A 15,616-nucleotide genomic window follows, 5' to 3' on the forward strand; every position below is an offset into this window, starting at 1 on the left:
AGACATAGTAGAAGTTTTGCTGAAGTGTGAAATATAAGACATCTCCCGAAAGTAAGACGTAGCAAAGTTTTTGTTTGGAAGCATGCCCGACGAACAGAACACAGAAAAATAAGACATCCCCTGAAAATAAGACATAGTGCATCTTTGGGAGCAAAAATTAATATAAGACACTGTCTTATTTTCGGGGAAATACGGTAGTTCCTGTCCTCATGGGTATTTTGCTGTCCTCTTCCAAGGGCCGGACTTTTTTGGCTTTGGCCCCAACCTGCTGGAACTCACAGGCCCTTTCTGCAGGGAGTGGTTACCCCAAGATCTGTGAGGGTCACTGGGAAAGATGGGTAATAATGGTGAATTTCTGCAGGGGGTTGGAATAGAAGACCCTGCAGGTCATTTCCAGCCCTGCATTTCAGTGTTGCTTAAAGGAGGCTGTGTGTGTGCATTGTCTTCTTTCTCTGCAGTCGTGCTCTAAAGCATATGAATGCTTGGGATTTATCGCAGAAAAGGAAAAGGCCTACAGAGAGGCGGCGGCCAACTATGAGTTCGCTTGGAAATACAGCAACCAATCAAATCCTGCTGTTGGCAAGTAGAGGGGTTTATTTATTTATTTATATTTATTATTTAAATTTATAGATCGCCCAATCCCCAAGGGGCTCTGGGCGGTGCACAACACTAATCTATATACAATATAAAACAAGGGTCACAATAATGACCATATACACTAAAATCCATTAAAACCATTTAAACCGCGGTCAAAAACAATAACAATAGTAGTAATGGCGTCCCGTAACCCAATTCCTTTAAAACCACCCCAAAAAGAAGGGAGCAGCCGGACTCCTCCCTGAAATTAACAGTAAATATGCAGAAATAAATTATAAAAGATAGGGAGCAAAAGGGCCAAGGAGCAAAGCAAGGAAGTGGGGGCTGGGGGCGCACCTCAGCGACTGGACACTCCAAAGGCCCGGGGGAACAACTCAGTCTTGCAGGCCCTGCGGAACTCACCAAGGTCCCGCAGGGCCCGGACAGCTGGAGGAAGAGTGTTCCACCAGGCCGGGGCCAGGGCCGTAAAGGTCCTGGCCCGTGTGGAGGCCAGCCATATCATTGAGGGGCCAGGAACCACCAGCAAATTGGCCTCTGCCGAGCACAGAGGCCGTGTAGGGACATATGAGGTAATGTGGTCTCTATTGTGGCCCTGTTTGCTGGATGCTCTGTGTTTCCAAAGCTTCCTTTGGAGCAAGCAGTCATAACTGTGAGTTCATGAAGGTATGAATATCCGCTAGATAAAAAAGTAAACCTGTCAAGCAATGGTAGCTGCCAGCCAGATTGGCTCAGGCACCGACGCCAAAGCAGAATCCTGGGGTCTAGAGAACTCGGGCACACCAAGCCGCTTCTGCCAAGCTTGTTTCCTGTATACACGGCGGCCAGTTCAAAGCGACTAGGCTGTTTCCTGATCCTAAAGCTGCAGACCATTTTGGAACCTTCCATGGGGCCAAATCAGTCAAAAGATGTTTGGAGATGCTAGCTGTGAAATGCCTGATTTAATTGAGTGACTCACACAAGCTGTACATTACACTAAGGCCCCTTCTGCACATGCAGAATAATGCATTTTCAGAAGAACATAAGAACTAGCCTGCTGGATCAGACCAGAGTCCATCTAGTCCAGCACTCTGCTACTCGCAGTGGCCCACCAGGTGCCTTTGGGAGCTCACGTGCAGGATGTGAAAGCAATGGCCTTCTGCTGCTGCTGCTTTCAATCCACTTTCAAAATTCACTTTTCAATCCACTTTCAATCCACTTTCACAATTGTTTGCAAGTGGATTTTGCTATTCAGCTTCTAAGTGCATTGAAAGTGGATTGAAAGTACATTATTCTGCATGTGCGGAAGGGGCCATAGATTGGTTTCCCTAGCCTAGATGCTTTTGGAAAGCCGGTCTTTCCCTCCTTCCGCTCAGAATCAGCGGACTTTTGCCCACATCCGGTCTTTTCTGCAGCCTTTCACAAATCTGGCTGCACTGTGTTGGGAAAGATCCAACAGCGCTAGGGAGCCTCCCATTGGATAAGAAAGTCCAGATCTTCCTGGTCTTGCCCCATTGGTGCTATTTTTCCTGACCAAGTCCCCATGCATTCCTCTCTCTGCCACCAGGGGGAAGTCTTTATTTCAATCCATGATTGATTTGGTCATTACCACAATGCCTCCGTCAGGCGTTCGGAATTCCCCTCTTTCTTTTAAAAAGCTCTCTAACTCCTTTCCTTGAGGAGAAGTTGTTGAAGCAGCGGATTTACTCGGAGTAGACCACCTTGCAGGACGCAATGTAGACAAGAACTGACGGACACACAGTCACCAGTGCAGTTCTATTTATTGCTATCTACTGACAAAGTGCTTCCTCAGACCACAGGTGTTTTCAGGCACACATCCCTCTGCTGTCTGTGCTAACTATATACAAAAGTGGTACCAATCAGGTGCCCTCACCTTATCAGGTTTTGCACACGGTACAAGCTGTGCACTTAGTCCTAATCTGCACACGGCACCTGCTGGAAGGAGGCTCCAGCTGTCATTTAGATTTTGCTCATCTAAACACATGTTCTGACAGAAGTACCTTTCCCCTTATATCTCCACAGGGTGGAGATCTTTGCTTTCGGTTGATTTACAAAGGCCTATTTCTCTGCATGCCTGGGTGCCCCCGTATCATCTCTTGTGGACCTCCCAGTAAATAGACTCAGTGGATACGAAATCAGTTTATTGATTGGAGTTCAAAGAGGTTACACTTTGCCGAAATGAAAGCTTTCATACCCGACTGTCCGCTTAGTTCCCACATCGCACCAACTCCCTTCTCTCTGTTGCTACGCAGTTCACCCCCTTTTATCTCCCACTACTAAGCCTGCTCTTCTCCAAGGCTGCACTCGGTTCGCCCCGGCCTAGGAAAGTTGTTCCAATTAAACCTAGTCATTCCTACATAGCATAGTTCTACTGAAACTTCAAGCAGTAACAGCCTGGATGCCACAAGCTCCCGTCCTCCCCTGGAGACAAGGCAAGAGCAAGGTTTTCAGGATCTCGACACCTTGTCTGTGGGTAGCTCAGTTGGGCTAGCTGTAGTGGTTAAGAGCAGGTGGATTCTAATCTGGAGAGCCGGGTTGGATTCCCCACTCCTCCACCTCAGTGGCAGAGGCTAATCTGGTGAACCAGATGTGTTCCCGCACTCCTACATTCCTGCTGGGTGACCTTGGGCTAGTCACAGTTCTCTGAGAACTCTCTCAGTCCCACCTACCTCACAAGGTGTCTGTTGTGGAGACAGGAAGGGAAAGGAGCTTGTAAGCCACCTTGAGTCTCCTTATTGAGCAGCAGTGGCGTAGGAGGTTAAGAGCTCGTGTATCTAATCTGGAGGAACCGGGTTTGATTCCCAGCTCTGCCACCTGAGCTGTGGAGGCTTATCTGGGGAATTCAGATTAGCCTATGCGCTCCCACACACGCCAGCTGGGTGACCTTGGGCTAGTCACAGCTTCTCGGAGCTCTCTCATCCCCACCTACCTCACAGGGTGTTTGTTGTGAGGGGGGAAGGGCAAGGAGATTGTCAGCCCCTTTGAGTCTCCTGCAGGAGAGAAAGGGGGGATATAAATCTAAACTCTTCAAGGTGTCTGTTGTGGAGAGAGGAAGGGAAAGGAGCCACCTTGAGTCTCCTTATTGGGGAGAAAGGTGGGGTATAAATCCAAACTCCTCTTCTTCTTCTTCATTATCCACACAGGAGCAAGCAATAATTTAGCTTTACATAGTATACTCAACAGAACCCTAACCTTCCCTCCTTTTTTTCTCCCTCCCCTAGGATTTAAACTTGCCTTCAATTATCTAAAAGATAAGAGATACGTGGAAGCGATAGACGTCTGCCATGTTGTAAGTTCTCCAGACCACAGTTCACTCACTGTGATGCTCTACAGCAGTGATGGTGAACCTTTTCGAGACCGAGTGCCCAAATTGCCACTCAAAACCCACTTATTTATCGCAAAGTGCCAACACGGCAATTTAACCTGAATGCTGAGGTTTTTGTTTAGAAAAAAACGGTTGGCTCCCTCTTCCTCCGCTCCACCCGCTTGAACAGGGGCCAGCCTGCTCTAGCCTCCAGCAAGTCCTATGTACACCGCTCTGTGCCTCTTTAGCATCTCTGCCTCCTCTGCCCACACACACACCCCTTGGGCAGAAGCCACCGGGAGCACAGGCACCAGGCCCGCCAGCCGAGTCCTCCCTACTCACCTCGGTGCGCGCTTATCATGCTCAGTGGCCCAGACCAGCCTAGATGTGTGTGTGTGGGGGGGGTGATTTTCTGTCCCCCACATGACAAACTCTGTGTGTGCGTGCCCACAGAGAGGGCTCAAAGTCCCACCTCTGGCACCCATGCCATAGGTTCGCCATCACTGATCTAGAGGATCTAGATCAGTCCCTAACCCTTTCGAGCCCGTGGGCACATTTGGAATTCTGACGTGGCGTGGTGGGTGCAGCAACAAAATGGCTGCTTTTGCCTTGACCTGGACAGCCCAGACTAACCTGATCTCATCAGATCCAAAGCTAAGCGGGATCAGTCTTGGCTAGAACTTGGATGGGAGACCACAGAGGAAGTGGTTGCTGTCCAGAGGCAGCCAATGGCAACCTGCGTGTGAACATCTCTGGCCTTGAAAATCCCGTGGTGTTACTATCAGCTGCAACTCGACAGCACTTTCCAGCACTCCTGTAACTCAATTAGTAAGCAATTGCTGTAGATTGTGGCTGCTTTATGCCTAATCGTGAATGTCTTCTTTGCAACAGGTGCTGAAGTTATGCCCAGACTATCCAAAAATTCGAGAAGAAATTTTGGAAAAGGCCCAGACGGCTCTCAGACCTTAGAACTTGTGATTGCATCTTCTCCCGCACAGCCTAAAAATCTGTCAGCGGCATTTGAACATAAGCATGTTTTTAAATAAAACCAAACCTATGCATTTGTGAAACTCCCTAGTTCAGCAATAGCGAACCTTTTTGAGACTGAGTGCCCAAATTGCAACCCCAAACCCACGTATTTATCGCAAAGTGCCAACGCGGCAATTTAACCTGAATACTGAGGTTTTCGTTTAGAAAAAACCAGTCAGGTTTAACAGTGCTTAACAGGGTTACCTACACTGCTTCCCCCAAAACTAGGTTTTAGGATTAATGCTAATAATTGAGCCCAGCGGCCCAGGCCAGCCTAGATGTGTGGGGGTGGGGGGACTCTGTTTGCGCGTGCCCACAGAGAGGGCTCTGAGTGCCACCTTTGGCACCCGTGCCATAGGTTCGCCACCACTGCCCTAGTTGGTGGTGTTAAAAGCAGCTGTGATTCTGTGCTGGTGCTTCACCTTGAAAAGGCTGTGAATCCAATCCAGTGTAGTCCTGGTAGTGGGGACACGGGTACCCCATGTCCCCGGGTGCATGCCGTTTGGTCTCATGGGGAGGCGCTGGGCGCAAGGACTCAGCCGGCACCCAGCGGTTCTCTCTGTGCTGGGCAATCACAGGCCAGCTGCTTTCCTCCCCGGCCACCCTGTCAGCAGGGAAGCTAGGGACGGCAGGAGCTTCTGGGCCACCCAGCCCCGCCCCCGGCAGAAGCTGCCGGGCCAGCTCCCCCACCTCCATTGAGCAGGGGCCAGGCGAGGGAGGCAGGGCGCCCAGAACAGGTGTTACCACCAGGCACCATTTCCCCCCAATACGCCTCTGGTCCAATCTATGCTTATAGGTACTTCACACCCAATGGAGATTTTGGTTTAGGCTGAGATCCCTTCCTCCCCATACCTAAGGTGACCAGACGTCCCGCTTTGGGCGGGACAGTCCCGCCTTACACTAATCTGTCCTGCGTCCCGCGGGGTTTTGTACCTGTCCCGATTTTGCCTTCTGGGGTGCTCCCGGTTCCCACCCTGTCACAGGGTGGGAAACAGGGTAGCACCCCAGAAGGCAGTGCGGCAGCCTCCCGCCTCCCGCCCTACCCTGCCCAGCGCTTCTCTCCTCCTCCCTGCCGGGCGCGGGGCGTCATGGAGCCGCCTCTTCTGCCAGCGAGGTCTGCCAAAGAGGAGGCCAGGACGCGGGTAGCCGGAGAGGAGGAGGAGAAGGAGGAGGCTCTTCCAGGCAGGCCAGCCGCAGCTCTCGGGCTCCCTTCCCTCGGCTTCCTCCGCCACTGCTGCTCCTGCGGGACCGGGCGGGTGCCTCTCGCAGCTTGTCGGGGGCAGGTGCTAGTGCTGCTGGTGGTGATGTGATCGGCGGCGCGTCTTCCCCGCCGGGAGTCACAGCAAGACGGAGCGAGCGGCGGAGCACCGGGCCAAGGGCCGCACCCCTGAGAAGGAGGCAGCGGCAGGCAGGGAGCGGGGCAAGCCGGCCACCTACACCGGGGACAAGAAGGCGCACATGGCGGCCAAGACCAACAAGAAGTGGGTGCGCCTGGCCATCGTTCTGGCCTACGTCCTCTCCAGCTCGCCGGCTGCCATCGTCCTGGCCGTCTACTACAGCCTCATCTAGCAGCCTGTGCGCGGCGGCGTCCAGCAGCACGCCCACCCCCACCCCGTCCCGGTTTTAAAAGGTGACAATCTGGTCACCTTACCTATGCCTCCCCCACCCACACCATTTAGCAAGACATGAAAAGTGAAGATAGTTCCCTATGTAAGCTCAGGGTCATTACTGACCTATGGGTTGATATCACATTATGACATTTACTAGGCAAACTGTGTTTTCGGAGTGGTTTGCCATGGCCTTCCCCAATCGTCTACACTTCACCCCCAGCAAGCTGGGTACTGATTTTACTGACCTCTGGAAGATGGAAGGTTGAGTCAACCCTGAGCCGGCTGCCTGAAACTGACTTCCCTTGAGATCGAACTCAGGTCGTGAGCAGATCTTTGACTGCAGTCCTTCAACTTATCACTCTGCACCACAGGCTTTTTCAGCAGGACGTTAGTACAAGTTTAGTATTTGCCTCTGCCTGGGAATCCAGAGCTTGCCTTGAGTAACAAGAAAAGTTGGACTGGGCAGCCGTCACAGCAAGAGGCAGGATTCATGGGAGATCTCTTTCATACCACATCCACTCCCAAGTGCCATTCTCATGACTTAGGAGGCTTTTTGAGCCAAGGGGAACCGGGCCTGGAAATCAAATCTGCCCTTTAGCACTTGGTTTCTATCATAAGCCATTGTTGAGTGATTCCCTGGACTCTGGCGCACCAGAGGCCGCTGGTGATTCTCACTTCACTGGCACTTTTTAACCCCTAGCCTTCCCCCAAAAGAAGATCTTTAATAACATAAAAAGAGAAAAAGCCTGCTGAATCAGACCAGAGTCCATCTAGTCTAAGGTGACCAGATTTTCACCTTTTTTAAGTGGGGCGGACGCCACCTGCGCATGCTTGGCGACGCCGGAGCACGCATCACTCGCTCTTTCTGGAGCGCTCCCCTGTTTCCCGCCCTGTGACAGGGTAGGAAAAGGGGAGCGCCCCAGAAGGCAGTGCGGCAGCCTTCCAAAAATCAGGACATTTAAAAAACCCTGTGGGACACGGGACAAATTGGTTAAAAGCGGGACTGTCCTGCCAAAAGCGGGATGTCTGGTCACACTAATCTAGTCCAGCACTCTGCTACTCGCAGTGGCCCACCAGATGCCTTTGGGAGCTCACATGCAGGATATGAAAGCAATGGCCTGCTGCTTCTGCTCCCGAGCACCTGATCTGCTAAGGCATTTGCAATCTCAGATCAAGGAGGATCAAGATTGGAAGCCAGAGATCGACTTCTCCTCCATAAATCTGTCCAAGCCCCTTTTAAAGCTATCCAGGTTAGTGGCCATCACCACCTCCTGTGGCAGCATTTCTGTGCCCTTGGGCTGCTTCCGCGCAGTGTGGATTGCCTGTGCCGCTATCACGGTGCTGGGAACTTCCACACGGAACTTCGACATGGAGTTTCCTACACATTTTCCTCCATTTTTAAAAAACACTTCTCCCTTCCTTGCCAGTGACTCTGTGTGTCTCTCATGACGGATGTGGCGATTTTTTCTTTTATTTTTGTTATCTTTCTTTTTTCCTTGGGGTTTTTTTTTTAGCTTCACACTAGTGCTGTAGCTTTTCCTTTCTCTGCTAATTCATTGCAATACAACAACTATGCCGTAATACTGGCATGCAAGAAGGGTTGGGAATGAGGCTAAGCCCTGGGGCGGGAGGGAAGCAGCACCACATGAGATATTGCTGCAACATACTGTGTTTCCCCAAAAATAAGACAGTGTCTTATATTTTATATTGGCATATAAAACAGGACAAAATTTTAAAACAAAACAAGGTTAAGAAATACAGTTAAAATTACTAATTTCCAGTATAAAATTTGCAACAGCTTCACAAAAGTTTCACAAAACAGTTGTGACAATTTGCAACAGTTTCACAAAATCAGAGCTGTTCGGAAGATTGGGTATCTTATAACACTCATGCCACTGAGAACATTGCAAGAAAATGGAATGCATGTATTTCATGCGTATCTTATTGTATCTTATTGGCATAGAAACAAAGAATGGTCAAGTGTTTCAACCGTAGTCCTATCACATGAACAAACTCTTTTAGAACGTTCCATATTCTTAAACCTTCCCTCCAGCAGAGCTGATGGCAGCACATTACATCTTGCAGTAGCCAAGGCTCTCTTCTGGGTGGGATTAATCAGCAGACGAAGATATGCTGCCATAATTCCTCGCTCGCATGGGATTAATAATGTAGTCGGAGAACAGGTTGTCTTGGCAGCACGAGTCAAATTATGAAAATCAAGATCCAAGAGCCTATTCTTAACTAGTCTGAAGGCTTCCACCTCTGTGAGCATAAGGAGAGATTCCCAGTGTCTTATATTAATTTTTGCTCCCCAGGATGCGCTATGTCTTATTTTCAGGGGATGTCTTATTTTTCCGCTCCACAGCTGCATGCTCTGGTGTTCTGTTCAGCGGGCATGCTTCCAAACAAAAACTTTGCTACGTCTAACTTTCGGGGGATGCTTTATATTTAGCACTTCAGCAAAACCTCCACTACGTCTTATTCTCAGGGGATGTCTTATTTTCGGGGAAATGGTACCACTAACTAGCACCCATTCTTAAAGGCGCACTAAGTATCTACACAAAATCTAGGAGCTAGCCATCTAGCTGTAGCCCAAAGGTCAGCACAGCCACTACTTCAGCATGGCGTAGTGGTTAAGAGCAGGTGGATTCTAATCTGGAGAACCGGGTTTGATTCCCCACTCCTCCACCTGAGTGGCAGAGGCTTATCTGGTGAACTAGATGTGTTTCCGCACTCCTACATTCCTGCCGGGTGAACTTCGGCTAGTCACAGTTCTCTCTGAACTCTCTCAGCCCCACATACCTCACAAGGTGCCTGTTGTGGGGAGAGGAAGGGAAAGGAGCTTGTAAGCCACCTGGAGTCTCCTACGGGAAAGAAAAGTGGGGTATAAATCCAAACTCCTCTTTTATGGGAAAAGCCCAGAGGTGGGATCCAGCAGGTTCTCACAGGTTCCCGAGAGCAGGTTACTAATTATTTGTGTGTGCCGAGAGGGGGTTACTAATTGGTGATTTTGCCCCGTGATTTTGGCCTCAGTTATGCCCCTCCTCTCAGCAGTAGCGCGCAGAACTTGAAGCAGTCTAGCAGGAGGTGCACCGGCGTGCGTGCATTTGTTTCCTGCCCAAGGACCGATGCAGCAGCTGCGTCCTTGCCACAGCCCCGCCCAGGAATGCCCCGCCCCCATCGTGCCTGACCACGCCCCCATCGTGCCCCACTACGCCACAGTTTGAATCCCACCACCATGAGAACCTGTTACTACAATTTTTGGATCCCACCACTGGAAAAGCCCGTCTGCATGAATGTTCCATAGCACCTTGACTCAAGGCCTTCTCGTGTTGGCAACCCTATCTCCGCATAACCCCAAGTGCCTGGACCAGTTTCCAAACAGAACACTTTGACAACCAGCAGTCAAGAGCGGGCCCTCATGTGATCACTCCGGCCAGATCTCCAGCAGGGTGCCAACAAAACCACATGTCACAAAAGCCTGCTGGCTGTGCCTTTCCCACACTTGAATGAGCCTCGAGGCAAATCCCCAGAGCCCCGGCCAGGAATGCGCATCTATCTCGCACAACGCCAGCTTCGTTTAACCATGACATCTATGAAATGCCACCCAGATGTCGGGATCTGGGCTCGAGGAGGCCAAAAGCTGCCGTCCCCCTTGCGATGAGAACAAACCAGGCACGTGAAGCAAAAATAAAAACAATTTTTTTTAAAAAAAAGAAAAGCTAGTTTGCATAATGTATTCTGTGCACTGAGTGGCGGGCTTTCTCGTGTGGATTTTAGATTGAAAGGAGCAGGAGGAACCGCAACGTGCGTGCAGCTGCTATTCACGACACACGCACAAGAAGCGTGGCACGGCCTTCTTTGAACATGCGAGTTCATCTGGAGAGACCATTTCAAGCCAGGCTAGGCTAGACAGCCCCGGAAAGAGGAATAGACTTGCAGCTCCGTTCTGCCGGGCTGCGTCTTTCTTTTCAGGAGCTCTAACGTAGCTGTAGAACAGTGTTTCCCAACCTTTTCGAGGTCAGGGTACCCTTGACTTCACTCTTCATATCTCCCGGTACCCCTGCCGTCACCCTCCACCTTCCCCTCCCAGTTCCCCTGCTTGCCACTCCCCACCTTCCCCTCCCAGGGTGAAGGGAAGCACGGGGCGGGGGGGGGGGGGGGCTGCTGACCTTGTGGCAGGCCCTGCCCCATGGGCCAGCCCCATGTCCTCGCTGGTGCCGGTGGGAGACACCACAAAAAGGAGGGGGGCGGTAGTGTCGCCGCGGTACCCCTGGGACATGCTCACAGGAAACCCTGGTTGAGAATGGCTGCTGTAGAATATTAATAACAAGGTCCTTCCCTCGAATCAATCTGGACAGATTGAGCCTTTTCTACCTTTTGTGGAAGATCCCAATTATTTCCCCCCCTCCCCGCTCGAAGATACAAGTTGTATTACTGGGAAGGGTTGCCAATCTCTGGACTTGCCCCCGACCCCCCAAATCACAACTGATTTCCGGACAACAGAAATCAGACCCCCCTGGAGAAAGCGGCTGCTTTAAAAGTTGGGCTTCCCAGCATTGCATTCCTGATGAACTCCCTCTGTCCTCCAAATTCGGCCTTCCCGGACTTCCATCCACGAATGCTCAGGAATTTCCCAGCCCAGAGCCGGCCACCCTACTGGGACGATCTTTTCTTTTTGGCAAGTGGCAGGCGTGAACTTTCGTTCACACCGTCTTCCACCAGCCTCTCACTGCTAACTGCGCACGATCAATCTACAGAGCCCAGAACGCTGCTTTTGGTGAATTGCCGTGGGCGCCAGGGTGCTTTGTGCTTTTAAAAGGAAGGAAAGGGGCGGGGGGGGGGGGAGAGAGAGAGAGAGAGAGCTTTGTATGTTTACAGTAATGCTGGTTCGTAGAGACTTGGCCACCCAGAAACAGTTTCAGCTGCTGGCTGGATTTCAAGAAGGGCTGTCCTCCCAGTCGGAGCAGGCCACGGAGGAACCTAACAGGATTCGATCCCTTCACTGCCTGGCCAAAACAAACCCGTAAAAGAACCACAGAACCCCTCTATACTTTGGGATCACACCCCCGAAATCTAGCCCTGCTGTATACTTAGAACAGCTTGTTAATTATAAGTGCAGATGGGTCATGACAAGAGCAAGGTGCAACTTATTCCCCTCTGTCTATCTTCAAGGAGCAGCAGTGGCGTAGGAGGTTAAGAGCTCATGTATCTCATCTGGAGGAACCGGGTTTGATTCCCAGCTCTGCCGCCTGAGCTGTGGAGGCTCATCTGGGGAATTCAGATTAGCCTGGGCACTCCCACACACGCCAGCTGGGTGACCTTGGGCTAGTCACAGCTTCTCGGAGCTCTCTCAGCCTCACCCACCTCACAGGGGGTTTGTTGTGAGGGGGGAAGGGCAAGGAGATTGTCAGCCCCTTTGAGTCTCCTGCAGGAGAGAAAGGGGGAATATAAATCCAAACTCTTCTTCTTCTTCTTCAAGGTCGTTTCCTTAACATCCCACAAAGTGAGTGTTGCTGTCGGTACTGTCCCAACGCTATGGACTCCATCCCTCATATCCTGCTTTACTGTTCGAGGTATAATGATATTAGAACCGATCTGGGAGCTTTACTACCTCTAGGATTTATGTTTCTCTCAGTCAAACTAAAAACGTCTAAGCTATTGAACAGCCCTCATGTAGAAATTTCTGAAGCAGTTGCTACATTTTTAATCCATGTTCTATATAATATGTAACAATGATCCTGTTTTTGTATTTGGAATGTATGGGACTTATGGTTTATGCCTAATAAAGGTTTTTGGATTGGATTGGAACCACAGAGTAGCCAGGCCCCTGAGGGCCTAAACATGCCTAGTTTCATGCAAATAAAAAGTCCAGGGGAGCCTGTAGTCTGTTTCCACCACAGGCATGTGAAATGCGTCTCAAAGCTCATGAAGAGGGGCCCCAACATAGAGCCCCCAAACACCTTTTCCGGACCCCGAGTGCTTTGAGGAAGTGGGTGGGGCCAGGTAGGTCTTTCACCCAGCAAGGATTCTGATTGGCTGTGCAGGTTTTTTTTTAATGTCGATTTGGCAACAGCTGCCACCACAGCACAAGGATCAGCACAAAGTCGCCTTCGCCTCCTGCAGCCGTCATTTTGTCGCTGCGGCTGCGCCCTCCACGCCATGCCCAAATTCCAAATCCTTTAAAGTTTTGTCACTGCATGGGGCAGTTTCACGCCTGTTACCCCCATGTCCCTTTCCCTTCCTGCGTCCCTCTCGTGATCAGCCTAAGTTCACAGAATCGACATTGCTGTCAGTGGGCTATCTAGAGCCAAATTTTACTTCCAGATCGGCTTCTTGAAACTCTGTGTTGTTTCAGTGGGATTTAACCAGGAGTGACAAAAAACACCCTAGTTTCTGGAGCCAGCGTGGTGTAGTGCTTAAGAGCAGGTGCGCTCTAATCTGGAGAACAGGGTTTGGTTCCTGGCTCTGCCACTTGAGCTGCAGAGGCTTATCTGGTGAACTAGATTAGCTTGTGCACTCCAACACATGCCAGTTGGGTGACCTGGGGCTAGTTGCAGTTCTTCGGCGCTCTCTCAGCCCCACCTACCTCACAGGGTGTTTGTTGTGGGGATAGGGGAGGGAAAGGAGATTGTAAGCCCCTTTGAGTTTCCTTACAGGAAGAAGAAGAGTATGGATTTATATCCCCCCTTTCTCTCCTGTAGGAGACTCAAAGGGGCTTACAATCTCCTTTCCCTTCCCCCCTTACAACAAACCCCCTGTGAGGTGGGTGAGGCTGAGAGAGCTCCGAGAAGTTGTGACTAGCCCAAGGTCACCCAGCTGGCGTGTGTGGGAGTGAACAGGCTAATCTGAATTCCCCAGATAAGCCTCCACAGCTCAGGCGGCAGAGCTGGGAATCAAACCCGGTTCCTCCAGATTAGACATACGAGCTCGTAACCTCCTACGCCACTGCTGGAAGGAAGGCAGGAAGGCAGGAAGGCAGGAAAGGGGATATAAATCCAACTCTTCCTCTCCTTCCTTCCTTCCTTCCTTCCTTCCTTCCTTCCTTCCTTCCTTCCTTCCTTCCTTCCTTCCTTCCTTCCTTCCTTCCTTCTCCTCAGAATTCCCTAACTGCTTTAGCCAAGTAAGAACTTTGATAATTCAGGAGTGACTCTAGCTCTGCTGACCAGACGAAGCAAAATCAAGCAGAGACGACCGTGGAGGGATAATTCATCGTGACCTTTCCTGACTGCAGGGAAATCTACTTGAAACTGCAACGCTCAGCAAAAGCAGGCAACGCGCGTGGATACAGGCTCAGCCATTTTTCATGTCGCGCAAAGGTTGTCGCGTCTCAGTTTTGTTAACACAAAGCCTGAAGTCCACACAGCCTTGGTTAGAGTAGGAAGGTCAGGGTTGCTGCTTTCTGGATGTTCCGCGTGTGCTTGGAAGACAGTGAAGACGAATCGTGTCCTCCCCCTTACACAAAGGAAAGCCTTCATGGCTTGCCAGAAGCTGTGATAGTTAAAGCCCAAACAAGAAGTTTTTGTGTCTGGCCACAGTGGTATGATAAAGAGCAGCCCAAGCGATGGAGGGTTTGAAGCGCCTTCCTGATACAGGACTTTGTGACTTTACAGTTTTGGTTTTTTTAAATTACCACAGAGGGAGGTGAAATTCTGACTTGGCGCTGAGGAAACGGAGGGTGAAACTTTTCTAATTACTCAAATGCCGAGTCAGCCAACGACGTTGCTAGCTGGGAGATTCGGGACAGACCAAAGGACTTCTTCACCCTACACATTCACTACCACGGGTTGTAGCGGCGGCCACAAAGGTTTTAAAAGGGATTAGATCAAGTTGGGGAGAGGTCTTTCTCAAGGGAGCCTCCATATCCAGGAGCAGTCTACCTAGGAACACTGCGAGGAGATAACACCAGAACAAGACCCGGGTCTCAATGCTAGCGTAGTGTAGTGGTTAAGAGCAGGTGGATTCTAATCTGGAAAACCCAGGGTTTGATTCCCCATTCCTACATTTGAGCAGCGGACGCTGAAACCAGATGTGTCTCCGCACTCCTACATTCCTGCTGGGTGATCTTGGGCTAGTCGCAGTTCTCTCCGAACTCTCTCAGCCCCACCTGCCTCACAAGGGGTCTGTTGTGGGGAGAGGAAGGGAAAGGAGCTTGAAAGCCCCTCTGAGTCTCTTTACAGGAGAGAAAGGTGGGATATAAATCCAAACTATTCTTCTCTTTTCTCTACGCCTTGGTTGCTGGCCCTGCAGGACAAACTGGTGGACTGCTTTGGGAGTCAGGATGCTGGACCACACAGACCACTGAGTCGATCCAGCCAGGCTCTTCCCTGTGTCCCGAAGGGGCTCTGCCTTTGATAGGGGGATATGATTGAAGTCTATAAAATTATGCATGGGGTAGAAAATATCGACAGAGAGAAATTTTTCTCTCTTTCTTTCTCACAATACTAGAACCAGGGGGCATCCATTGAAAATGCTGGGGGGAAGAATTAGGACTAAGAAAAGGAAACACTTCTTCACACAACGTGTGCTTGGTGTTTGGAATATGCTACCACAGGAGGTGGTGATGGCCACTAACCTGGATAGCTTTAAAAGGGGCTTGGACAGATTTATGGAGGAGAAGTCGATCGATGGCTACCAATCTTGATCCTCCTTGATCTGATTGCAAATGCCTTAGCAGACCAGGTGCTTGGGAGCAGCAGCAGCAGAAGGCCATTGCTTTCGCATCCTGCATGTGAGCTCCCTCCAAAGGCACCTGGTGGGCCACTGCGAGTAGCAGAGAGCTGGACTAGATGGCCTCTGGTCTGATCCAGCTGGCTTGTTCTTATGTTCTTATGATAGCCAGGCTGAACTTGGAAACGGAAAGGGACAGCCAACGATGTGCTCAGCCTGGTGTTCCCTCGGATGTCTGAATTTTTCAAGGGCAGTCTGCCCAGTGGCCCAAGAATGAACCTTTCCTCCCCAGCCAAGATTCACGCCGCTCGCAGCTGCTGGAAGGCACGTACCAAGTTTGTGGCAAACTGTGAATAAGCAAAAGGATATTTTGCTCACCTGACGGTTCTCCATAGCAACCCTTACTAAG

The 15,616-nt window shown here is 50.6% G+C and overlaps 1 protein-coding gene across 1 annotated transcript in view; it reads left to right on the forward strand.

Annotated features, from left to right (window-relative positions):
- Positions 1 to 4,924, forward strand: part of TTC21A (tetratricopeptide repeat domain 21A) — a 51,132-nt gene extending 46,208 nt beyond the window's left edge. The window contains exons 27-29 of the mRNA XM_048511208.1: positions 459 to 579; positions 3,816 to 3,883; positions 4,790 to 4,924. Of these exons, the coding sequence (XP_048367165.1) occupies positions 459 to 579; positions 3,816 to 3,883; positions 4,790 to 4,867 (267 nt within the window). The 3' untranslated portion in view covers positions 4,868 to 4,924. The remainder of the gene's footprint in view (positions 1 to 458; positions 580 to 3,815; positions 3,884 to 4,789) is intronic.
- The last annotated feature ends 10,692 nt before the right edge of the window (positions 4,925 to 15,616 follow it).

Source organism: Sphaerodactylus townsendi, linkage group LG11, assembly GCF_021028975.2.
Source record: "Sphaerodactylus townsendi isolate TG3544 linkage group LG11, MPM_Stown_v2.3, whole genome shotgun sequence".
Classification (NCBI taxonomy): domain Eukaryota; kingdom Metazoa; phylum Chordata; class Lepidosauria; order Squamata; family Sphaerodactylidae; genus Sphaerodactylus; species Sphaerodactylus townsendi.